This window comes from Mercenaria mercenaria, chromosome 5 (genome assembly GCF_021730395.1).
Source record: "Mercenaria mercenaria strain notata chromosome 5, MADL_Memer_1, whole genome shotgun sequence".
NCBI classification, from domain to species: Eukaryota; Metazoa; Mollusca; class Bivalvia; order Venerida; family Veneridae; genus Mercenaria; species Mercenaria mercenaria.
The window spans coordinates 44,703,253-44,730,948 of NC_069365.1; the positions used below are offsets into that span (position 1 = coordinate 44,703,253).

General features: G+C 35.5%; 2 protein-coding genes across 2 annotated transcripts in view; one reads left to right on the forward strand and one right to left on the reverse strand.

The window, feature by feature from the left end:
* Positions 1 to 1,325: 1,325 nt before the first annotated feature.
* On the forward strand, positions 1,326 to 7,968 carry LOC128557006 (uncharacterized). The gene is made up of 3 exons (XM_053543380.1): positions 1,326 to 1,452; positions 2,565 to 2,840; positions 3,478 to 7,968. The coding sequence occupies exons 2-3, from the start codon at positions 2,791 to 2,793 to the stop codon at positions 5,015 to 5,017; spliced, it is 1,590 nt and encodes a 529-aa protein (XP_053399355.1). The 5' UTR covers positions 1,326 to 1,452; positions 2,565 to 2,790; the 3' UTR covers positions 5,018 to 7,968.
* Positions 7,969 to 9,912: 1,944 nt separating this feature from the next.
* The window catches only part of LOC123557063 (protein phosphatase methylesterase 1-like), a 30,460-nt gene continuing 12,676 nt past the window's right edge, over positions 9,913 to 27,696 (reverse strand). The window contains exons 6-14 of the mRNA XM_045348272.2: positions 23,575 to 23,643; positions 20,614 to 20,790; positions 18,706 to 18,771; positions 16,728 to 16,920; positions 15,086 to 15,212; positions 13,013 to 13,057; positions 12,073 to 12,137; positions 11,380 to 11,447; positions 9,913 to 11,102 (exon numbers count right to left, since the gene is read on the reverse strand). Of these exons, the coding sequence (XP_045204207.2) occupies positions 11,084 to 11,102; positions 11,380 to 11,447; positions 12,073 to 12,137; positions 13,013 to 13,057; positions 15,086 to 15,212; positions 16,728 to 16,920; positions 18,706 to 18,771; positions 20,614 to 20,790; positions 23,575 to 23,643 (829 nt within the window). The 3' untranslated portion in view covers positions 9,913 to 11,083. The remainder of the gene's footprint in view (positions 11,103 to 11,379; positions 11,448 to 12,072; positions 12,138 to 13,012; positions 13,058 to 15,085; positions 15,213 to 16,727; positions 16,921 to 18,705; positions 18,772 to 20,613; positions 20,791 to 23,574; positions 23,644 to 27,696) is intronic.

Sequence of the window (27,696 nt, forward strand, 5' to 3'; positions counted from 1 at the left end):
TCCCATAGTCATAAAACTTTCCCCTATTTTATGCTGAAAACGAACCTAACTTCGTGAATAAGCAAAACAGAGTTGTAGAAATTGTGCATTGCATGTCAGGTAAATTACAGTGAATAAGTGTGTGAAGTTGTGTTCAGTTACCACTACTGGTTTCTTAGATGACAGCTTAAATGCAAAACAAAAAACCTCACTGCAAAAACTTGTTTGTTTTAGGTTAACGCCGCTTTTTCAACAGTATTTCAGTCATGTTACGGCGGACAGTTAACCTAACCGGTGTTCCTGTATTCTGTACCAGTACAAACCTGTTCTCCGCAAGTAACTGCCAACTTCCCCACATGAATTATAAGAGGCGGAGGACGAATGACTTCAGACACAATGCCTTTTATCAAATTGTAACGGAAAACAAACCCCGCGATCCGTAGACCAACGCTCTCCCTACTGAGCTAAGCGGGCGGGTTCACTGCAACAACTTAACAAAATTGCTTGGTAAAAACAAAGTTAACAAAGTTAGAATAACTTTGTGAGTACCAAATAAGATCAGGTCGAAAAGCAGACATGAATTTGTTGAGCGAAATTGAATTATGTAACCGTTGTGTACTGCTTGTCATCAAACGTTTTTTAAGTTTCAGCCAATGAACATTTGTTTTTAGGTAAGAGCTTATATTCAAACATTTAACCCAATCGGGACGCTGACACTGAAGCCAACACCGAATGGGTGAGTGCAACAGCTTCACTTATTCTTTTTAACTTTTTGATAATGTAGTCGTTTACATGAACTGTTTGAAACTGGTAGTTTTGTTAGTCATTGCTGTTTAACCGTAATTTTACTAAATATATGTGGTTAGTATTTATGACAAAAAAACTGGGGTATGATTACATTCTGTCTTGAAAATAGCAAGTAATTACCGATTGAGTTTCCATGTAACCGACACAACAAGCGTTTTAATCGCATGAGTTATCTGCCCCTATTTGAACTACCTGCAGATTGTTCGAGAATGTCAACATGAGAAATAAGAATCTACATATATTGCCCTTCATTGTGGAACGATAAAACATTCCTGACATGAGATTGGAAGGAATCTAAATAAGATACTTTTTGCCCTAGACATTCTTACGTGCAGCTGCGAACACCAGAATCTAGACTCCTTCGGTTTGCTACCTCGTCCGGACGTATTTATGCAACCTAGTTTAAATTTCATTTCTTGTTATCTTCTTCCTCATTCAAAACAATAACCAATATTATCGATATCAACTTAGCTGATTGTATTTTGGTCATGTGATGGGCATTGTGATTATTGTTAAAAGTCTGTTTAAAGTTGAGTTCACAAGATTGTATTTGGTCATGTGATAGGCAGTGTGATTATTGTTAAAAGTCTGTTTAAAGTTTAGTTCACAAAGTCAATGTCTCTTGTAAAAAACAATTTGTTGGATAAATGACTGGAATTGTGTACGGTAAGTGATTTACTGACTATATTTCGAATGATATATGGTTGGTGCTAATAGATATTAATGTATATTATTAAAGTCACGTTAATACGTAAAATATATTTAAAGATGTTAAACTCTTCAGTCTAAATTCAAGTAAAGACAATAAACTCCAAATTAAAAAAAAAAAGATAAATAAATAAACAATCGATTGATGATATATTAGAGTACAATATATCTGATATCTTCCTTTAGAAACAAACACAGATATCCGTACACAGAAATATCAATTACATGTATACACACAAATTATTAGAAAAAAGCATTCAGAAGGCATGAAATAAAACGAAAAATCGATAGTTTTGCATACAAGATAAGGTATACTTCACTCGTGAACATCATATTTTAAACATTCACTCCTCGTGGGTACTGCATCCACCTTGTGTTCTCTTGTTGAAATGCATTTCAACTTTGCATAGAAATAAGACAGATTTCCTTTACATATTGAATTCATGGACTAATTAAAACAACTAACTAAACAATGATTAAGCAATCTAAAAAATGATTTAGCACTGACTCATTTACGTTGGCTTTAGTAAGCTTTTCCTACAATTTACTGTAAACAGTATAAATTATTCGTAGTGTTACTTAATGGACAGAACCGTAAACGATCCGAATCCTTATAACCAACCTACACTTACATATGGGGAGATCTCCAACAGGCAATATCTGCAAGTAATAGAATGAACCTCTAAATAAAAAACTAACAATTTTTCAATGCTTCTAGAGTCTAATTAACTTAACTGAAACTATTAATTAACATAACTATATAAAAATGCTATTTGATGCATTATATTGAGTCATTTATCATGATGGTACTGTAATAATAGAGAAGTTTCGTATGAAAATATGTAGAAAATGTGTACAGGGTTTTCCGAACTTCGGATGATGTTTGGCTTTTTATGAGCTAAATAACAGTACGCTTCGAAACTATGCAAATTCATCAAAAGTATGGTAAGAAAGCAACAAGAATTCATATATCAAATTCATAGAAACTTAATGCTAAAATACAACTGTGTTAAATTTTAAGTTTCCAGCCCAACTATTTAGTATACAAGGGTATAGTTTCTCTATTACAGTGACATGGCGGGACAAGGAAAAAAGGCACACGAGTTAACATCATCTATTTACTTAGGCTCATAGGAGGAAACAGCGGTATTTTGTCAACCATGCGACCGAGATGGGTCAAAACCTCTTGCCTATGGTTACTGCGTAGATTGCAAAGAACATCTGTGTGAATCTTGCTTTAATCATCACAAGAGGCATACTCTCTCCAGGCACCATACCCTTCTTGATAAAGACAGCATGCAACAAACTCTACAGCAGTCGTCAACACCGGGTTCTTCTAGCATTTGGTAAAAACTCCGCCAACATTGCATTTAGTACACGTTTTAAACAGTCATGTATGATTATTTTATTTAACAAATAATCAAGGATTTGGAGTGGTTTATCGTCTAATTTACCACGGTTCAGAGTTCAGATGCGTAAGAATTGAACTACGAGGGCGTTAGCCCGAGCGGTTAAATACTGAAGCATCTGAACGATGAACCGTGGAAAATTAGACGATTAATGACAAGAAGGCATTAATTGTTTTCAATCTGACATGCTCATTTAAATATTTCAATAAATATTATGCTGGACTTCATTTTCCGAGGAGTAATATGTATCGGACGTCATGCGGCAATTTGACGTCATTATTGACGTGATAATGCTCTCTTACTGATCCACGCGTCAACCGTTGTTTATCGCAGAATATACAGAGCTTGATTTCCTACTTTGTTTAACTTGAAATAAAATCGAGCCATGTTAGAATTAAATTTATTAACCATGCAGTAGTATGCTTCAAACTGCATTATTTCCTGACATGTGCGCTAAGTAATTAACATTCCATATACGTTAAATTTGTACATACTGAATGTTTCAAGTGAAACAATTTTCAAGTTTTGAATCAACTGTTCTAAATACAAAAAAAAAGCATTTTCTCTGTTACAGCGACATGGCGGTACAAGGGAAGAAGGCAAAATCATCAACACCTGATCCTTCTAGCACTCCTGACAATATAAGTCAACATTGCATGAAACACAGTAAAGAACTTATCAAATTGTATTGTCATTATCATAAAGCACCTATTTGTAATGTATGTCTTAGGTCGGAGCACACGAATACTTCTTGCAAATTTAACAACATATCGGACATTTCTGATCAAGTTATTGATAGTAAAGAATTCCAAGATATCCTGAAAGCTATGGATAGTATCACTGACAAATGCCGAAAGTCAGAAGAAGATATGAAAGAAATGACAGCAGAATCTGACAGTTCTTTGGCAGACGTAATAAAAGATGTCAAGAACTTCAGACAGGAATTAAACCAAAGGCTAGAAAAACTGGAAAGACAACTTGAAGATACAGCAAAGGTCATAAAACAAAAGAATAACAAGAATCTAAACACAGTCGCCGCAATATGCGGTGAAGTAAACAAATCCCTGAAGACATCATCAGATACCTTGAAACATCTCAATGCATCAAAACAGGCAGACAGACTCTTCATGGAAGTGAACTTTGCTGAGCAAATGATCAAAAATTTTGAGAACAAAATTCAGCAGCTAAAAGAGTATGATGTAAAGGTGTACATATTTAAGCCAAATGAAGAAATATCCGAATTTCTAAACGCAGAGAATTTGTTGGGAACATTAAGACATAAAACATTAAGGCATTTTACTCCTCCTCAGACATACGAATTAAAATCCAGAAAAGCTTCATATCAAGGAGAAATTTCTGTAAAGACATCGAAAGACAAACTCAGGTGCGGTATAACAGGAATGTGTCTCCTTGCCCCTGATCGTCTTATAATCACTGACTTTGATAACAAAGCTATAAAAATGATTGGTATCTGCAGCCATTCTGTTATTGACCATTTACAACTGTTTACAAATCCTCATGATATAACGTCAGTTACGAGTTCTATACTAGCTGCCACACTGCCCAACAAAAACACGATTCAGTTTATATCAGCCTCCTCGAACAAACTCACAATGAAACACTCTCTGAAAGTTGACAGACATTGCTTTGGTATAAGCTGTTGTCATGAGAAACTTGTAGTGTCATATTTTTCTCCTGGAAAACTCCAAATTCTTGATATCAATGGCACTATTCTAACAACGGTTCGTGAGGAATATGTTTTTGGTAGTCTTCAGTATGTCGCAGCAAGCCAAACTGGTATTTTTGTATGTGACAACATAATGAAAAGAGTTGCAAGCTTAAACTGGCAGGGAGACGTGACCGGAGTGTATCAAAGTGAGGGAAAGCCACAGGGAATTGCTCTGTCCGATGATGGTACGGTCTATGTGTGTGACAAGGAACAAGGTGTTATAGAGGAGATATCAAGCGACTGTTGTGTAGGAAAGGCTGTGCTGAACGCCCTCAAGAATCCACGTGCTGTCTGTTGGTGTTCTGAACAAAGTCTTCTATACTTCAGCTGTTCTTCTGAGAAAAAGAAATATGACAACTATCTTCAAATCTACAAGCTGTCATAATCACTGTATTTAATAAATGACTTCATTCCCGCGTTCTGGATATATCAGGCTATACAATTCGACAATAAAACTGACATGACTTTAATATGCAAAAATTCTTTACACCTACCATGTGTTGTTAAAGAGATCTACTGAAAACTGTGCTAGCTATGAACAATTACTTCGTAAGCAATCATTAATTAGAAGATGAGAAACATTATGTGCTACAAGCATGTTTCCTGAAAGGTCATACCTGTACTGAATTAATGCATTTTATATATTTCAATATGTTTTTGTTTGGTTATGGACATTATTTTCCCAATTTTATTATTGTTGCTGGAAAAGTAATGAATGATAAACTTTACTTTAGAATAGACATGAATTTGTTTATGTCGGTTTCATACTGAGTTGTTGAGAGTCTGTTAAATACTTCTACATGCCGGTATACATCATACTTGCATAAAGAACGATTTTGATTGAAATTATCTATTCGTTACCCTGTCGGGTATTTCCGGTAAACAAAGGTATTTTGATGATATTTTAAATATGGACAACCAATATTTTTCAGAAATTGTGAAATATATTTACCCAAAAGAGTTACAGCTTAACAAGGCTAATACTTCAGATTTAGAAGCGTCATTTTTTGGATTTAAATTTAGCAATTGTGAATAATAATCTAGAAACGAAAATATATGATAAAAGGGTCGATTTTAATTTTGAAATTGTCAATTTCCCTCATCTCGATGGAGATGTCCCTCGAGCAACATCATACGGTGTCTGTATTTCACAACTTATTCGTTTTGCAAGAGCTTGCTCAAAGATAGATGATTTTAATGCCAGAAATCTTCATATCACCAAGAAATTGTTACATTATCATAAGCTACGGAAAGCTTTTAGTAAATTTTACTACTGTTAAACTGTTCAAAAAATACAATACGAACCTGAAGACACTTCTAAAACTTGGACTTACACACCCGGAATACTACGGAGATGTAGTTTATAAAATTTGGAAAATTAAACATAGTTCTTAATTTAATCAAATATTTGTAAAATGGGTTAAAAAGTTTATCAAAAGAGGATACGATGCGAAAATCGTGAAGCACAGTGCATGTTTAGTGATTGATCCCTCTACAGTTAATTGCTACTCTTTCCTATTTGATGGTGCGATGACTAATAAAGTGTAAGACTCCATGATGCTTTTCTCCTAACTCCTATATACAACGGACGAGGGAGTTGATTTTTGTCTTACAGTTTTCTTAGTCGTGCCCTTAAGAGTTAGGCTCTTGTTGCTCTTACTTCAGACAAGTTGTTGAGTACTTTGGTGTAATTATACCTTAGAATTACCTTAATTTTATTTTCTTTATTTATCTGTTATTTTTGCACTAATGTTAGAGCCTTTCTCAGCGGGGATTTTATTTACATTGTGTTGTCTAACTTGTTGAAGATAGGGTAAGTGCGAGGTTGGCATGCCCTTAACGCGTTTAAAGCCCCAGTTTCCTTTATATAGGTTACTGACCGTTCCAAGGCGGTGCCCCTATTTTCAACTGGTTTGTCTTGGCAGCCGGAATCCTAGGACGGTACACGGTTGTTTTTTTTCTATTTGTGTGGGTGCGTTTGTTTGCTTGTTAGTCTATAACGGTGCCCTACTGTTTTCTTATGTGTTGCTTGTTCGTTTTTCTGTGTTATTCAGTTAGTCGTGGTTGTATGTTTATCTTTGGTACACAAGTGGTTGCGCAATCGTGGTGTACGTTGTAGTGTGACTGTTATTAAGGAACGTGGCATTCCCTTTGTACATTCGTCCCCCGCAACCCAATTTTGCCTCTTACTATTTCCTTCTCCTCCATCTATATTTAGCATAGATTAATATGTACTTGTTGGATATTTGAAGCAACCCGTCTAAAATATTTTTCCATTACGTACAGCTTCTTTTTATTGTGGGCCTACTATGCAAATGTGTGGTTCTGTGGCTGTGTTTTTGGTGCTCTGTTCTTCCGAGAAATCTACTCTTACCTCTTATCTTTTATACGTTTTCTCGGTTTTGTAGTTTATGCTGCTATTTTATGCAGGTTTATAAAAATTGATTAGCGGCACAGGAAATTTGTATATGGAAATTTGTTGCATAGTTTTGCAAAAGGAATCTGCGAAAAAATATGTTACCTATTTTATAAATATTAAAATACGATTTTGAAAACGGTAAGCTAGACTAATGAAACTTGTTATTAACGCTAAAGTATAGCTTATCACTGAAAATGCCATCAACATATGAGCCGCGCCATGAGAAAACCAACATAGTGGGTTTGCAACCAGCATGGATCCAGACCAGCCTGCGCATCCGCGCGCAGTCTGATCAGGATCTATGCTGTTCACTTTCAAAGCCTGAAGCAATTAGAGAAACCGTTAGCGAACAGTATGGATCCTGACCAGACTGCGCGGGTACGCAGGCTGGTCTGGATCCATGCTGGTCGCAAACCCACTATGTTGGTTTTCTCATGGCGCGGCTCATATTTACAAATTATCAAAAAGCTTGAAAGGCTCTACAGGTCTATCATGAAATAAATATGGAAAATGTTAGTAATTGAGAATTTCAAGCTGAAATATTAAAATAGTATATCTTGAAAATATGCAATGATTTCTCACAAATTTGTCCGATATATTCCATTTGACACAAGTTTATTCTGTCTCTTTGATAAAACAAAAACTCAGATTTTATTTTTATACTTGTTCATTCCTTTTTGTTTCTTATAGAAAAAGCGCCCTTTTATATCAAAGTTTTTCTTGTCCGTTATGCATGTTATATGTAAATGAATAGTACAATATTATTAAAATTATTCAACGAGAACATAATCTTTTCTGTTTATTGCCAAATAAGGGGTAGCGATACATTATGGATAGAACGGTTGGCAGACTTCACCCTCAAGACTGTTTCTCCTAAGACTTTTCACCCCAAAAATGTGGGGTGAAAAGTCTGATGTTTTACAGCATATAAAAACTTTTCATCCCCTATGTTTTTATTAGAAATATATAAATGATATTTTTGGGGGGAAATGCATAATTATGAATAACCAAACAAATAAAAACAGCTGTATTTTTACAGAATACCGGTAATATGTATTTGTTTCAGTTATTCTTTCGAAATTCTATGTCAGCTCTGACCACAATAAAAATGGTTTACCAGTGGTAGCAGGTAGATTCTCATTTTTTTCTGCTTGCAACCCAATATACAGTTTAAATGCCAATAAATTAGTCAAAATGCATAAGACCACTGTGACAGTTAATTTTCTTTGGTTGGCCACATCGACAAGTGGTTATACTTTGCGAGGGAAAGACATGCAATAAATGACTGTTTAAGTGCAGTTATTTTCTATTGATTGATCACAGTAAGGAAGTGGTTACACGTAAAAATTTCCTCTGATATTGAATACTGATGAAGTTCTGAGGAAAAAACGCATACATAAACTTTGAAATTAAATAAAATCAAAAGATTCGATTGAAGTTTTTTCCCCAGAGGGCATGTTTTATGCATAAAGTGTCGACCTGTTTGCATCAGTGTTATCTAAACGAAACGTGTGCCCAAGTGTCATATGCCAGTAATATATCCTTAAAATTGGGTTCAAATAGATCTACTAATTTAAATTTAAACTTACCAAATTTAAACAGTAAAAGGTAGTATTGTATTTTCAGTACCAAATGTATAGAATTGGTATGGAGTTGGTTGCAATTAAAACGAGATCCTCCTCCTCCTTGTAATTTGCTTAAAAATAATATTGCAAACAGTGATCTGTTGCTAGCAAGAGCACCGCCTTGCGGGTCTAGACGATCACCTGATATTTTTGTCTCTGTAACCTGTGTGTTTTTATGATATTTCCTAAGTCCAAAAGGGGCCATAATTCTTGCAAAAAGCAGGATGGATTTATGTTTCTTGCTGGACAGAGTCTGACTTAGCTTTTGATGGTGAACAAGTGTTGCAAGTTTTAAAGCAATAGCTTTGGTACTTTAGGAGAAAACCTGACCTAAACACAAAACTTAACCAAGAAATCTGATTTTCTAAGTCCAAAAGTGGCCATAATTCTTGCAAAAGCAATCCAGAGTTACGGTTCTTGCTGTGCAGGGTCAGTTTTCAATGGCGAATAACTGCTCCAAGTTTTAAAGTCAATAGCTTTGACCGTCAAGGAGAAAAGTTGGGCTAAACGCAAAACTTAACCAAGAAATCTGATATTTTCTAAGTCCAAAAGTAGATATAATTCTTGCTGCACAGCGTCAGCTTTTGATAGTGAGAAAAAGCTGCAAGATTTCAAGCAATAGCTTTAATTGTTTAGGAGAAAAGCTGACCGAAACATAAAACTTAACCAGGCAACGCCAACGCCGATGCTGATCAAGTGATGAAAATAACTTTTTTTTTTCAAAAATTAAGATGAGCTAATAAAATCATTGTTTAGAGTTCAGATGCGAAGGAATTGTATCAGTAGAACATAGCCCTAATATAATAACAGACGCATTTGAACGACAATTTATTAACAAGAGCTGTCCGTAAAACAGCACGCTGCACTATTCGGCGATTCGCCAGTAAAATGAATTTGTCTCAATAAGAGACTTCTAACTTAAAAGGAAGATACACCAAGATATAAGATACCCTACTACTCAGTGGGGTTAAAGGTCAAGTATGGAAGGGGTACTGACATTCTTATATACACATGTAGTACCAAAGTTATGTTCAGAAAACGAAGTTTGTCAAAACATTTAGGTATCAAAGGGGCATAATTCTAAACATTTGACAGTTATTCAATACTTGTAGTGATATTGATGTCCAACACCATAATGGCATTGATAATATTATAATGATTAACATACATTTTGGCAAATTGCCTTTTTCATGATTTTTATTCTCAATATTTGCAAGAAAGCAACAAAACTTTAGCTGTAATTGTGTTCTTTATTTAGCACATTATTCATAACATTTTATGCTATGATATACTAATCTGACAAAAAATTGTAGTGCATATCATTCGCATGTTCATACAAAAACAATCATTTCATTTTGCAACACACTGCGCCAATATTAAAAGGTGTTTTATCAGTACATAATGTAGGATAATTTCATGCTTCTAACCCTGATAAAACACTTCCAGCAAACGATAAAAACGGCTGTTTTACGCCAGACTATGATTCTAAGCTACCCTATATAACCTGATATTGTTATACCCATATTTAAACATAGCTTGTGATAAAAGCTTTCAAACTGTTACATACAAAAACATCAGAACTGTGACACTGTGCAACTGCAGATAAATATTTATGCCACTCATGAAAATATTGCATCTGGTGTTCACTCGTAAAAGATATTTGAGCCGCACCATGTGAAAACCAACATAGTACATTTGCGATCAGCATGGATCCAAAGCAGCCTGCGCATCCATGCAGTCTGGTCAGGATTCATGCTGTTCGCTTTCAAAGCCTATTACAACTAGAGAAACTGCTAGCAAACAGCATGGATCCTGACCAGACTGCGTGGATGCGCATGCTGATCTGGATCCAAGCTGGTCGTATACATTTGTATGCACTATGTTGGTTTTCTCATAGTGCGGCTCATTTCAATCTTACACTGAAACACACTAATATCCTCTGTATACTTCCTGTAAACATGTGCCACACAGTTTAAGACATAATAATTAAGACATATTTTCAAAGATAATTTACTTCCCTCTAATTGAATATTCAATTAGTCTTAGAACAGTAATCACCTAAAGTAAAATTTATCATATAACACAATATATAACATGATGTCTTAGAATATTTCTCCATAAATATAGATTTATCAACTAATCTCAAAAATCCCAAACAATACTGACTTTCATTGTTTAAAACTCATAGAGACAGACTTGTCATCAACAGAAATGTTTGTCAGGCCATATCCTGGAACAAAAACTCGCCTAATTCATTGCTTTAATGTGTCATATAAATACTACCATCTGACCACTCATTCTTTCCTTTATGGTAAAGAAAGCTCTCTTAAGTAAAATGTCATAGACAATTTTAAAGTTAACAATCTCCAAAATGACTTTGTTCTTTGCCTTCATTCCTTAAACAGTGTCAGCAAGCTGGAAAAGTCCTGAAATAGATGTCAGGTACATTTAACAAAATCATTAAAGAAGTTTTTGTAGGAAATCATTATCTATAGTATTTAAAAAGACCATTCCTTATCTTTTGTGAAAGTTTATATAAACAACGTTGAAAATTTAAAGAATATTTCCCATTCTTATTCATAAATTCTTTATCAGAAACAGTATTGAGCCATATTGTACCAAATTAACTGACAACACAATTCCAGGTATGTGCCATTTACATAATCAGATGAATACCAAATTATACATTCAAGGTATACTTACGGCTGAAAATGTGCTGTAGGTGTGGCCATCTTATTCCTGACTAAAAACGTAGCTAATACTTCAGCAACCTGTAAGAGAAAAACACAGTTTAAGGCTTCTCAACGTTAGTTGTAATATCAAATATTACAACATTTACCCAGTCAAGTCATATTACAAGATTTTTGCCAACTTTTCTGCACGTTCATGGAACTGAAATCGTCCATCATATAACAGAGGTGGCAATCAAATGCCATGTGATTAAGAAGTGTTAATTAATAACCTTGTTATTGTTGTTGTTGTTGGTGGTGGTGGTAAAAAGAGCAAATGTTTTAAATCAACCACCATTTTGATTCTTGGATTTAAGTCCCACAGACACAATTATAGGTCATATGTTGACTTTCCACCTTTGATGGTGGAGGAAGATTATGCATTATTTCAACAAGAGCAGGCAGCTGGGTAGAACCAACAACCTTCCGTAAGCCAGCTGGGTGGCTTCCTCACATGAAGAATTCAATGCCCCGAGTAAGGATCGTACCCACATCGGTGAGGGACAAGTGATCTGAAGCCAGCGACCTTTGCCACTTGGCCCCCAAAGGCCCTTCAATCTCCATTTTGACTAATCAATCTCCACATTGACTAAATTTCATAAGATCTATTTACTTCAAGAGCAATCAATATAAGTTAACTATAAAGAGTTACAGAACAATCAAATACCTGCTCGGGGACATCTTCATGGACAGCATGACCACTCTTTGGTAAAACCTGCATCTGAAATTTACCTAAAATCATAATAAGATTTTTTTAATCATTAATTTATCAATAAATTTCAAGTCTTTAAAGTCAACATCTATTTAATATGTAATGAATAAAACCAGTATCAAATACAGGATTGTTCAAATATGATTTCAAAAAATGTCGATTCAAATGATAAAGGACCTGCTTTCCATAATTAGAATTGAAATGCAGGATTTAATGACTAAAAATGGCTTATTACTGATCACACAGAGATATACAAAGTGATATTCTTGTGAAGAAACCCCGACAGATAATTTTTTTTCTTCGAAACAAATGCATGCTCTATACTAAATGTGGATCTGCCATACCCCAGATTTTCTGAAATAATTTCTAGATGAGTACTCAGTATAGCTTTTGTTGACTGTTTGTAAACATTTTTTTTTCTAATGAACAATCTAGCACCTATTTCTATTACACACAAATCATGCTGTCTTTTATCAATGTAGTCATGAACAAGGAGCTACGTTCAATTAACACTTGATGCCCCCAGTGAAATCCTTGTTGATACAAAGCAACCTAAGTCCAAAACGAGGTCAAGTTCAAGGTCAAGGTCAAACTGAGGTCAGGTGATGTCTGAAGACGAGGAATGGACACAGGTTACAGCTGCATTAGTATCAAGTCATTCTAGTTAGGGGTATTGATGCTAGACGAAACAGTCCCATTTGGTTAACTTCATACGGACGGATGAACGGACGGACAGGACAATCACTATATGCCTCCCACATCAGTAGATGCTGGGGGCATAAAAAGAATACTTATGGTATTATGTTAACTGGAAATATCCAAGTCCAAGGACCTGAACTTGGATATACACCTTATCATACAATAACTGTTTTACTAGTATCACCATATAACATACCTTGCATCTGACCTATAGTTAAATCTTTATCTAGTCTGTCAACACCTGTAATAAACATAACAATGAAACATAATTCAATAACTTCTAAAAATTGTTCACCAAAAATCCCATCACTGAATTATTTCATGCATGAAATTTATGAGACTAGTCTATTCGATAGCATCTTTACAATAATTATTATCACTATTTGGTCTAATCGAGTATTTACTGCTGCAAACTTAATATCAAGCATACCAAATTATATGTAAATGATCTAAATTATACATTCTCAATTATAAATGATAAATTTAACTCAGTATCACATCAAAACAGACAGACTAGAAAAACATCCTAAATTTTTAACTCTGTTAATTTACACTGGAATCTTCAACATCAGTGTTATTTGGTAACTGATGTGTAAGTTTCGTACTGGGTGACTGTGCTATTACTTGAATATGTCTATGTGTTTAACTGTTAATCAATGTTGATATTTTGGATTTTAACTTGGGATTAAGAACAAAATTTAATGTGTAGTACATGTATGTAATTTATAAATGACTCTAATGTACATGAGTGTGTAACAAAAGATCATTAGTTTTGCATTGAGAAATATGCGTTTATTTTGTGTTGTAAGATTATGCTCCTAAAATTGCACAGAATCTCCCCTAAAGAGTTTGTGTATACTTCTGGATACAAATCTAATAACCTGTAATCACTGTACTTTCCATATGACCACAAAAACAAGAGCTGTCCGTAAGACAGCCAAGCTCGACTATTCGAAATATTGTCACAGAAGCAGGAAATTATTACCCAAAATGTTAAATATCAAAAGAGTTTTAAGTTCGAAAGGGGACATAATTTGACCAAAATGCATATCAGAGTTATGGGACTTGATGCTATCAACTAGTTTTATAACCCCGAAGAAACATGTTAAGTTTCAATTCCATATCTGCATTAGTTTTGGAGATAATAACTTACATGTAAAACTTTAACCAGAATTTTCTAAGTCCAAAAGGGGGCATAATTTGCCCAAAATGCATGTCAGAGTTATGGGACTTGATTCTGTCAACTAGTTTTATAACCCCGAAGACCCATGTGATGTTTCAATTCAATATCTGCATTAGTTTTGGAGATAGTAACTTGCATGTAAAACTTTAACCAGAATTTTCTAAGTCCAAAAGGGGGCATAATTTGCCCAAAATACATGTCAGAGTTATGGGACTTGATTCTGTCAACTAGTTTTATAACCCCGAAGACACATGTGAAGTTTCAATTCAATATCTGCATTAGTTTTGGAGATAGTAACTTGCACGTAAAACTTTAACCAGAATTTTCTAAGTCCAAAAGGGGGCATAATTTGCCCAAAATACATGTCAGAGTTATGGGACTTGACCCAGTGAGGTAGGTAATTGATCTAGAAAAAGAAAAAATAAGTTTTAAATCCATATGCCTTTTAGTAATAGCTGTATGTACTTGCACGCAAAACTTTAACCAGAATTTTTAAGTCCAAAAGGGGGCATAATTTGGCCAAAATACATGTCAGAGTTATTGGACTTGACCTAGTGATGTAGGTAATTGATCTAGAAAAAGAAAAAATAAGTTTCAAATCTATATGCCTTTTGGTAATAGCTGTATGTACTTGCACGCAAAACTTTAACCAGAATTTTCTAAGTCCAAAAGGGGGCATAATTTGGCCAAAATGAAGGTCAGAGTTATTGGACTTGCTGCTATCAACTAGTTTTATAACCCCGAAGATACATGTGAAGTTTCAATTCAATATCTACATTAGTTTTGGAGATAGTAACTTGCATGTAAAACTTTAACCACAATTTTCTAAGTCCAAAAGGGGGCATAATTTGCTCAAAATACATGTTAGAGTTATGGAACTTGACCCAGTGAGGTTGGTAATTGACCTAGAAAAAGAATAAATAAGTTTCAAAGCTATATGCCTTTAAATGATAGCTGTATGTACTTGCATGCAAAAACTTAACCAAGGTGTGACGCCGACGCAGACGCCGACGCCAGGGTGAGTAGAATAGCTAGACTATTCTTCGAATAGTCGAGCTAAAAACTTAAGATCAAATTAGATCATACCTGCTAAAAGTAGTAATTTGGGCACTTCACAGGTTAAGAATTTACTGGACAACCCCTCAAACCAGCCTCTCCAATATGGCTCTGTTTTACCAAGGTCTATTCGCCATGTGTACTGTACTTCAGGGTCCTGGAAAAAAAATCAGAACTGTTTTATTTTTTCTGACTGCCTTTCAATTACAATAATGTATATATAATTCATGCATAAGTGAGATGTAGCATTAAGTTAGTACACATATTTTCAATTGAAGTCTCATATCTAATAACATCAAATAATTCTACAAATTTTGCCTATAACAGGAAGCCAGTCAGATAGTAAGCGAATGAAAGTAGTTTTTTCTGGATGCATTGTAATGAGCAATTATTTAAATCAGTCATAACCAGAACTATTAAAACTGTAAATCAATCAATAATTTATGATCAAAACTGATAAAAAGCAAAAATAAAAAACATTTCAGAATCCCAGAAAACAAGAGGGCCATGATGGCCCTATATCGCTCACCAGAGTTAATCTGGCCTACTGACCTAGTATTTGACCCCAAATGACTCAGTTTCGAATTTAACCTAAAGATCATCAACTCAAACATTCTGACCAAGTTTCATATAGATTGAGTCACAACTGTTACCTTTCGAGTGTTCACAAACATTTCCTTTGATTTGACCATGTGACCTAGTTTTTGACACCAAATGACCCAGATTAAAACTGGACCTAGAGATCATCAAGACAATCATTCCCACCAAGTTTCATAAAGATTGAGTCACAACTGTGGCCTCTAGAGTGTTCACAAGCTTTTCCTTTGATCTGGCCTACTGACCTAGTTTTTGACCCCATATGACCCAGTTTCAAATTTGACCTAGAAATCATGAAGATAAACATTCTGGCCAAGTTTCATAAAGATTGGGTCACAACTGTGGCCTCTAGAGTGTTCACAAGCTTTTCCTTTGATTTGACCGGGTGACCTAGTTTTAGACCGCACATGACCCAGATTCGAACATGACCTATAGATTATCAAGACAAACATTCTGATTAATTCTCATGAGTTTCAAACTTAAATTGTGGTCTCTAGAGTGTTGACAAGATTTTCATTTGATCTGGCATAGTGACCTAGTTTTTGATCCCACATGACCCAGTTTCGAACTTGACCTAGAAATCATCAAGACAAACATTCTGACAAAGTTTCATAAAGATTGAGTCAAAATTGTGGCCTCTAAAGTGTTCACAAGCTTTTCCTTTGATTTGACTGGGTGACCTAGTTTTTGAACCACATGACCCAGATTCGAACTTGACCTAGAAATCATCAAGACAATCATTCTGACCAAGTTTTATAAATATTGGGTCACAACTGTGGCCTCTAGAGTGTTCACAAGCTTTTCCTTTGATCTGGCCTACTGACCTAGTTTTTGATCCCACATGACCTAGTTTCGAACTTGACCTAGAGATCATCAAGACTAACATTCTGACCAAGTTTCATAAAGATTGGGTCACAAATGTTGCGGACAACGCACGACGCATGACGCCGGACAATGACCAGTAACAATGGCTCACCTTGAGCACTTTGTGCTCTGGTGAGCTAAAAACTGTAAACACCATCAATCAGTCAGTTTAACTTAAAAGACAGTACTCATGTTAACATTAAAAATTTACCTTAGGTTGTTTAAATTCACTTTCACCTTGGCTTTTCTTTTCTGTTGAGGTGTGAGTGTTTGATGATGAACTTTGACCTTTTGATTCCCCATTCTCCTCTTCCTCTTCAACTATAGTTTCACTGGCATCATGTATAATGTGTTCCTCATGCTGATGTTCCAGTTCTGATGAAGCTGTTTCATTTGTGTCTACTCTAATGAATAGAAGTAATTTCATGCTTTTTTCACTATTATCTCATTCTTATTTATTCTAGTTTGACTAAGAAGAAATCCTGCAGCTAATCTGAAGAATTCTCATGTCAGCTTCCTAGAACAATGTGTATTGTCTCCAAGGTAATAAAGTCGAGCTTGGAGACCGGTCTTAGAAATGCTTTCTTTTGATTGGTCAAGCTACAATTTATGTTGAGAAACAACCAGTCAGAGGCTGTATTTCGATACTGATCTCCAAACTCAGTTTTGAAACGCTGAGCACTGGTGCCATACATGAGGTGCAGATTTAACACCATTTGGGTTCTGGTTCATATCCTTAAGGTATACAGTGAGTGTGTGTATGTTATGATTTAGCATCTTTTTCAAGTTTTTAGTCATATGAGCCGCGCCATGAGAAAACCAACATAGTGGCTTTGCGACCAGCATGGATCAAGACCAGCCTGCGCATCCGCGCAGTCTGGTCAGGATCCATGCTGTTCGCTAACAGTTTCTCTAACTGCTATAGGCTTTGAAAGCGAACAGCATGGAACCTGACCAGACTGCGCGGATGCGCAGGCTGGTCTGGATCCAAGCTGGTCGCAAAGCCACTATGTTGGTTTTCCCATGGCGCGGCTCATATAAACATTGGCGTCTCCATGTAGCAGTGAGCACAATGCCAAACATAGTGCTGCCTCACTTAAACATCTCTCTACTAATTCTTTACCCTAAACACATTGAGGACACTTAAAGCCAATAGAGGATCCCATTTACAAATTTTACACAAAATTAAATTTCCTAAACAAGAGGACCCTGAAAGCCTCTGATGACCCTGTGTTGAACTTGTCCAAGATTTCATTCAGGAAAACATTCTAAGTTTCATTAAGACTGGGTAAAAATTATGACCTCTAGAGCATTAACAATAAAATTGTTGACAATGAACACAGGAGTATCACAGTTAAAACTAAAATTGTGTCCATAGGACACGGATGCCCCAACATACTGTGCCATCCCCTAAATAGCAAAGTCTTTAAATAAGAAAGGGCCATAATTCTAGTAAAAATAGGCACAGAAAAAAGTCCATGATTTACAGTCATCTTCACCTGAAGGTCCATCATCTGTAAAACTTTCAAGCATATCCTTCCAATAGTGTTTGGGGAGTTGGACAGACAAGATTTTTCTCTATATTCTATATAGCAAAACTATCAAAGGGCCATAACTGCGGTAAAAATAGTCACAGAAAAAATTCTTTCCTTTATGGTCATTTGCACATCAAGCTCGTTCATCTACGAAAGTTTGAAGCAAATCAGTCTTATAGTGTGGGAGGAGTTGGACACACAAGATTTTGGAACGTACTGACGTACGGACAGCAGCAATGCTTCAACTTCATAAGCCCAATCGTGCTTGCAAGTTTGAAGGTTCTGGGTCGAGTGGATCGCAAGTTTTTGAGCAGAAACCGTTTTTCAAGGTTCAGGCCCCTGTGACCCTTGATCTACTGACCCCAAAAACAAAAACTTCATAAGCCTAATCTTGCTACAAAGTTTGAACATTCTGGGTTGAATAGTTCTCTCGTTACTGGGCAGATATTGTTTTAAAGGTTTAAGCCCCTGAAGCCTTGACATACTGATCTAAAAAACTACATGGGTCATCTACTTCATAAGCCCAATCAGGCCACCAATTTTGAAGGTAGACGGACCAACAAACCAACCAACGTGACTAACAGGAGCAAAGCAATATAACTCCGCTTCTTCGAAAGGGGGCATATGAATAATCATACTTAAACAGATACCAACCTTTTAACTTGACCAACCACGGAAACTCGAGCAGATTCTACATTTCTTACTTGACCACTTCGAACACTGTAAAAAAAAAAGGCAACTTATAACCAAAAATATTTGGCAAGGTCTTTTTCATCTCATAAGCAAAATGTCAAACAAAAGAAGCTACACAATAGCATGGCTGTGCAGAGCAATATACTCTTAAAAATTGCTCTGGAGGACAACACAGCACGATCACATATTTCACCAAAAGCTGTTGGCTCAAGTAAGCTCAAAAGTAACTTAAAATCTACAATCTTGCCTTAATTTCACCAATTTCTGTTGCTTTTGTAAGATGTTTTAGATGTATTAGGCAGTACAATTCAATAATACAAACTGACATGCAATTTGTAAAATATTTTACTTAAAATGTTTCAATGTTTAATCTAACAACTGTTGGTGGACTCCAATGAAGATTTGGTTCTTAGCACCACTTTTTATTATTATTATTATACCAGATTTATATAGTGCCCTTTTCATGATCAATTTCACGTTTAAAGGCGCTTTACACTGTTCAAATGCAGCCACACAGGGCGCATAATTCATCCTCTACTAGTACAGACACAGAGTGATCTGACCAGAAGGGCAGAGTGAGACAAAGCCCCCACAACAGAGAGATCAGAAATCAGATACAGGCTTGTCCGGCTAACTTAGCCTAGCTCGTTTCGAATAGACAGCCTGGTTCTTTAACGTGCCCAGTGTATAGCACTGATACATGCAAGGATTGCCTGGGTTCCTGACCAGTACACCTCTTTATAATAAATAGCTGCTTCATTAACAATATGTGACATAAAGAATGATATTACAGGTATACAACTATTTCCTGAATGGGAAACATATACAAGATCAAGCTCTAGGAATAATTATCTGTTGTGTTTAAGTAGAATTAATTCAATAAGCTGAATCTTATCTTTGGTATTCTTTCCCACACTGGTGTTGCGGTATTTTACTATCAGTAGTATACAATTCACAGTGACTGAATGTCTAACAATGGAACAAGACCTAACGTCTAAGTACAACATACTAACACATCCAGATATGAATTCAATTAACAAGTTTAGTAAATGTGTGTGGCGTAATATTAGTATTAGCAGTTATAGTCCATGGCAACAAGGAAATTAATGCTGAATGTAGAGAACACAACAATTACTGCTGTTTTTAAAGATATGTCGTCAGATGGAAGTTACAAAATTGCAGACAATTCTAACACGATTCAATTTTCCTTCCAAAGAAGGCTGAAAATCGTGTGTTATTATGCAACCATTCATTTTCCCCGATGTCACAATTATTACGTCATAGCGTCAAACGGCATAGCGGAGCGCTGGAAAAGGAACCAACAGAAAACAGGCAAGTATTTGATGTATTCGTCAAGGATGTACATAAAAATCCTTGATAATGTGTTAGAATAGAAATAATATATCCCAAACAGTGACTTGCTCTTCAATAAAATCAATGTTTGTTGTTTAGGTGCATATTATTATATCACTAGGGCTTCACATTCATCATATAATTCCTTCACATCTATGCTCCAAACAATGATTTTATTCAATGACAAATCACTGTTTGGGATATATTATTTCTTAAATAAAACATGGACAATTAATGAGCATTCTCACAAATTCAAATGACAACAAAATTCAAGCAAAATAAGGTCAGCTACTGTTCTATTTTTTAAACAAATAGAATGTACTTGTTGCAATTACTTTGAAATAACCAGGGTAGGCACAGCTGCTTGAAAAAGACTTTTTGTAAGAGTGGTAAATTTGGAAACCACTTATCTGGACATACAGTTGTTTCAAAGCTGAAACATTTACCAACTATAGCCTGTTCCACAGATTTCAATGCAACAATGTTTGTATAGCAGCCTTTCATAATTACACTTACCACCATTCTATAGCCTGTTCCAAAGATTTGAACACTTTTGGTCTGCCCCTGAGGAAACTCTGCATACTGGATAGTGCTTCTAAAGCCGTTCCTTCCACAACATCTATGACAACCAGCCCAGATAGTGATGGAATCAAACTCCTGGTTCCTGTGTGCACTGCGATTGCACCTCCCATACTATTGAAAAATAAAACATAAATCAGATTACAGACCTACAAGTTAGGAAATTCTTCCCCAGTGTAAGCCAAATGTCTTATGCGTCTATTTTGAGAGTTGAACACTGCATGTGTACTGTCGTTACTCATATTAAAGGACAGTCTTACAGTCAAACCTTCGATTTACAGAATATATACAAAAGAGATCAAGTCATATCCTGATTTATGAAGTAAGAACTACAATTTTGGAGGCACCTACTGAATGCACACAATACAATACTAGAAACAGTGAAGCAGTTTGGTGTGGTCTAGATTTTGTGAGAACATATATCCATGAATTCTTTATCAATAAAAAATTCAACAATAAGATATTTGCCGAAATTTACATACCATTATAGTTTTTTAATAAGAATCAAGAGCCAATTACCAAGACAATGTCGTAAAGGACAGAGCGTCCACTATTCGGCGATTTGACAGTAAAATGAATATATGTCTCAATAAGAGACCTCTACTTTTAAAAGGAAGATACACCAAGGGGCATAATTCTGTCAAGAACACAATTAGAGTTATTGGGATTGTACCACACATGTAGATGATGATGATAAAGATACATTTTAAGTTTCAAGTCTTTATATTGTACTAAAGTTATATCCAGAAAGCGAAGATTGCCAAAAAACCATTAAGTATGAAAGGGGCATAATTCTGTCAAAAATACAACTAGAGTATACTAAGGGATTGTAAACCACACATGACTGATGCATTACATTATTTTAACAAGATTGCATTATCTTATGTATAGTATAAAGATGTATGTCTATATACAAAAACAAATTCGATAATAAATATTCATCTAAAAAATGTTAACACTGTGACCATGACACTAGGGTTAGGTACTGAATCACTTAGTTGTAGTTTCTACAATGTGTGTAGGGTTTCGTAGATTAGGCATAGTAACAAGATTGCAATAATGCGACTGTAATTAAAATACGTATAATGTGATACTAGTATAATGGTCCAGCTCTGCATATTGTTTGTCGCTGGAAAGTTATTGCCATGTAAACAGTTGTTATCTGTAGTCAATATGTGAAAGGTTGCATAAAACTTTCAAGAGGTAGCGAGAGATGTGCCACCTATTCTGTGTGGAGCTATAACTCATTTTTGTTACAAATAATTTCAAAGTCCCTCAAACTTGTAATTTTTTTTTTTTTAAAAGCAACTAAAATCCCTTTTTCAATGCACATATACGTTTGTAATATAGATGCTATGTGTAGTTTTTATTAAAGTATTTCATTTGTTCAAGGCTGGACTGAGGGGTGTGGTTGGCATGATTGGTTATACCATTACCATGCAAGTTCTATTACTTGACACGACCTAACCTATACCACCATTACAATTTGTTGTGGGGGTTTCCATACAGACTCTACGATTGTCCAACAACATCACTGCAATGAATGATGATAAAAAATTTTAATCTCAGTCATCATTTTAAAGTACATAAGATATGTCTACAACAAGGTCTATTATGGAAAATAATATTATGCCAGATGCATAATTCCATGTTATAAAAACTTTGTTGAATATGACACTTTATACACATTAAGGTGGAACAGCCTTGCATTTCTTATGTTTGTATGCTGGACGAGTTATATGAGAATAACGCAGCATTAAGCAATGAGTAAAACAGTGATTCCATAATGCCAGTCTTGCAAAACAGTTAACATTAACAAGATGGTTACAATAATGAATAGGACGATGGTCTTTAATGACAGTTTATTATGTTAGTGTTATATATGACGTTGGACTCCAGGGCTGGGTCTTAGTCTGCAGGCAGACTGCTCCGTCGTCTTTACGTGTGCTCACTATTCATGTCGTGGATATTTGTAAAGTCATATGATGACAAGATTTACACGCCATCAAAGCACATAATGAAAAAAATGTACCGTATTACGGTTGGTGTCTTGACCTTATGGAATGTGTGCCTTGCGGCTAACAGTGTTCACTTTACTGTTAACATTTGCCAAATGATGGTATGCAAAATCATAACATTCTATGTCAAAAAATAGGCCGAAACTGAGCTAATGCACTTGTCCTAGTTATGTGACTTGCCTAATTGTATACGATGATGGTCAGTGCCAGTGGTCAAATTATACTTGACAACAGTTAGGCCAAAGTGTATTGAAAATCAATCCATTCAGACAAAATGGACGGACACGAAAAATTGCGGACAGACCGACAGACAGACAGACGGTTCAAAAACTATATGCCTCCCTTCATGGGCATAAAAATAACCCCAGTATAACACCTTGGTGACCTTGACCTTAGGTATAATGGGCCCAGCCCCTGCACATACTTTGTTTGTATGCTGGACAATGTTTATGTGAAGTAACAGTAAGATATATGCAATAGTAGCAAAGATATAACTGAAAAACAAAGGTTGCCAAAAAACTTTAACCAAGAAAGGTCACGCTGACGCCGACTCGAGTAGAATAGCGCCCCAAATTCTCCGAATAGTGAAGCTAAAAACTTCAATCTTTTGTTACAAATATTTCAAAGTGCAGCTGCTATTACAAACTTAAGGTAGTGTTTACTTAACTTTTCTGTTACAGAGAAGCAAACAAGAAAATACCCTTTTTTTGCAAGACTTGTTCCATATTGAAAATTATTGTAAATAATAGATGCTATTTATTTTTATTAAATACAGTTTATTTCTCATTTGTCTCTGGACATTCTGGACTGCACTGTTTGTGTGTGTGTGTGTATTATCCAATTACAATGCAATGTTCTATTACTTGTGACACTGACCTACCTATGTCCGACAAGTATAATCGGTGGTGGGCTTTCTCCATACAACTCTTTCACAATGTCCCCAACATCACTGCAATAGAAAGAATGTAACATAATGTAATATAATCTCAGTAAACATGCATTTTCCCAAGAGCATGTACTACTAGCATATGGCTGCATTACAGGGTCTATTATGGCAGACTGGGGATCTATTATTGCGCAGTTGCGAAAATCCATGTTTACTGACAACTTTTATAATTAATGATCACTTATAATAACACACTTTCAGAGAGTGGAAACATGTTTGCATTCTTACTGACATTTGTATGCCATCGGACGAATTACACATCATGAGAAATAAAACGCAGCATTACACCAGACAAAATGAGTAAAATCCAGCTGATTCCCATAATGCCAGTCATTGCAAACCAGTCACATAATGTGAATGATGGTACAATAATGAATAGGACGTCATGTCTTTAATAGGGCATGTTTATTTTAATTGTGTAATAATAATCATGACGTTAAGGACTGCCCAGGGCTGGTAAAACATAAGTCTTGTCAGGCAATAAACTGACTGCCCATAGGGCAAGTAACAAGAGCTGTCTGTTCACAGTGTGCTCGACTATTCCAGGAATCGATGGAAGTATGGGTATGTCAAAATGTTACCAGAGATTTTCAGACAAAAGAAGAAAATAGATAAAACAAACAATGTACCTGTATTTGTGGATTTGGATAAGTCTTGCACTATATGGCAATGTGTGACCATGATGGTAAGCAAGTGTTCAAAGTTTCGAAGACATATTACATCAAACAATTTAGCCAAAATATGGAATGGTATGCAAAACTTAACTGATTTCTATGTCAAAAAATAGCCAAAACTGAGCTAAAGTCCTTGTCCTAGTTATGTAGTCTTGCCTACATATGTATACTATGATGGTAAACAAGTGCCAGTGGTCAAAGTTACAAAGCCATATGACAAACAGGTTAGGCAAAATATGGACTGGTATGAAAAATTTAACTGATTTCCAAGTCCAAAAATGGAGATAATTCAGCCAAAATAACTGACAGAGTTATGTACTCTTGCCTACAGAGGGAGATCATGATAATAAACAAGTGTTCAAAGTTTCAAAGCCACATGTCAAATAGTTTTGACAAAACATGGACTTGAACAAAAACTGAACCAATTTCCAAGTCCAAAAAGGGCCATAATTCAGCCAAAATAATTGACAGAGTTATGTACTCTTGCCTACAGAATGAAATCATGATGATAAACAAGTGTTCAAAGTTTCAAAGCCACATGTCAAATAGTTTTGACAAAACATGGACTTGTACGAAAATTGTACCAATTTCCATTAGTCCAAAAAGGGCCATAATTCAGCCAAAATGTTTAACAGAGTTATGTACTCTTGCCTACAGATAGAAACTGTTATAATAAACAAGTGATAAAAGTTTCAAAGCCATATGTCAAACAGTTTACACAAAATATGAACTGGTACGAAAAACTTAACAAAGATTTGTAAGTTAAAAGTGGCCATAATTCATCCAAAATCCTTTATGGAGTTATGTATTCTTGCCTTAAACTGGACATGGTGATGGTACACAAGTGTTGAAAGTTTCAAAGCTTTGTCTCAAAAGGTTTTGTCAAAATGTGGACTGGTACGAAAAACTTAACAAAGGTGTGACGCTGACGCTGACTCCAACGCCGTGGTGAGTAAGACAGCTCTACTTATTCTTTGAATAGTCAAGCTAAAAATTTACCATGTTAGGTCATTCTTGGAAATCATGTTATTCTCTGTTGTTAAACTTTCCATTCTTTCAAAAGAACATTATTTTCATTTCACAAAGGTTATCATTCTATTCATGAAGTTTGATCTTTTCTTTCCATGTCATTTTGTTTGGCCTCATTTTCGAATTTCTTGTAATCTTGTGATGTCACAGCTTAGGATTTTGTCACTGTGCAACCCACAACAATTTAATACGTCAGTATTTATCTTAAGGGATACCGTTTTGGTCAATTTTGTGAGAATTGTTAAACAAGAGCACCGCCTACGGGTGAAATCGCTCGTCTGCAAGTGCTGGTCAGTATGTAAGAAGTGTTATAGTCCAGAATTTCTAAGTACAAAACTTGAGTTTAGTTGCTTGCTTGAACAAATTTCTTTGCTTAAGCTTCAAAAACTAAAATTAGGCGAGTAGGTCAGAGTAAAGATAATTCAAGATAACTACTGAAATCTGAATGAAAAATTATACAGGTGGTCCAAATCTCTTTGCTGTAGTTTTAAAAACAAGGAAGTTGGTCAGTAGGTCAGGGTTAAGAATATTAAAGATGAGTATTGAAATTTGTATCAAAAATTATACATGTGGTCCAAATTACTTTGCTGAAACTTCAAAAACAAGAAAGTAGGTCAGTAGGTCAAAATTAAGACTATTCAAGATGAGTATTGAAATCTGTATCAAAAATTATATAAGTGGTCCAAATCTCTTTGCCATAGCTTCAAAAACAAGAAAGTAGGTCACTAGGTCAGGTTTAAGAATATTGAAATCTGTATCAAAAGTTATACACGTGATCCAAAATTCTAAGCTGTACCTTCGAAAACAAGAAAGTAGGTCAGTAGGTCATGATTAAGACTATTCAAGATGAGTATTGAAATCTGTATCAAAAATTATTCATGTAGTCCAAATTTCTATGCTGTAACTTAAAAAACGAGAAAGTAGGTCAGTAGGCCAAAATTAAGACTATTCAAGATGAGTATTGAAATCTGTATCAAAAATTATACAAGTGGTCCAAATCTCTTTGCCGTAGCTTCAAAAACAAGAAAGTAGGTCACGAGGTCAGGTTTAAGAATATTGAAATCTGTATCAAAAGTTATACACGTTATCCAAAATTCTAACCTGTACCTTCGAAAACAAGAAAGTAGGTCAGTAGGTCATGATTAAGACTATTCAAGATGAGTATTGAAATCTGTATCAAAAATTATTAATGTAGTCCAAATTTCTATGCTGTAACTTAAAAAACGAGAAAGTAGGTCAGTAGGTCAAGAATAAGACAATTCAAGATGAATATTGAAATATGTATTAAACATTATACTTGTGGTGCAAATTTCTTTGCCACTGCTTCAAAACAACAAATAAGTCTATGTAAAACAAGGGAACACCCGGGCGTGTCCTATATTGACCCCAGGGTCATGATTTTAACAATCTTGTTAGGGAACACATACTAAATATCTAAGCTCTGACCCTTATGGTTTAAGACAATATTTTTTTTAAAGGTTTTTCCCTGTACAATTCTAATTAAACCATGTGCCTCCCGGGGTGGGGCCATTTTTAACCCTAGGGGAATAATTTGAACAGTCTTGGTAAAGGACTACTATACAATGCAACAAACCAAATATTAAAGCCCTAGGCTATGTGGTTTTGTACAAGAAGATTTTCAAAGTTTTTCCTATGTAAGTTTTAGACCATGTGCCCCCTGGGGCGGGGCAATTTTTAACCCCAGGGGGATAATTTGATCAATCTTGGTAAAGGACTACTATAGAATGCTACATATTAAATATCAAAGCCCTCAGCCATGTGGTTTTGTACAAGAAGATTTTCAAAGTTTTCCCTATATATTAGTCTATATAAACCATGTGACCCCCAGGGTGAGCCATATTTGACCCTAGGAGGATAATTTGAACAATCTTGGTACAGGACCATACGATGATGCTACATACCAAATATCAAAGCCCTAGGCACTGTGGTTTTGGACAAGATTTCCAAATGTTTTCCTGTAAGTCTACAAAAACCATGTGACCCCAGGACGGGGCCATATTTGACCCTAGGGGGATAATTTGAACAAAGTTGGTAGAGGACCATTAGATGATGCTACATACCAAATATCAAAGCCCTAGGCCCTATGGTTTTGGACAAGAAGATTTTCAACGTTTTTCCCTATATAAGTCTAAATAACCATGTGATCCCCGGGGTGGGGCCATATTTGACCCTAGGGGGATAATTTGAACAACCTTGGAAGAGGACCATTAGATGATGCTACACACCAAATATCAAAGCCCTAAGCCCTATGGTTTTGGACAAGAAGATTTTCAAAAATGTTCCCTATATAAGTCTATGTAAACCATGTGACCCCCAGGGCAGGGCCATATTT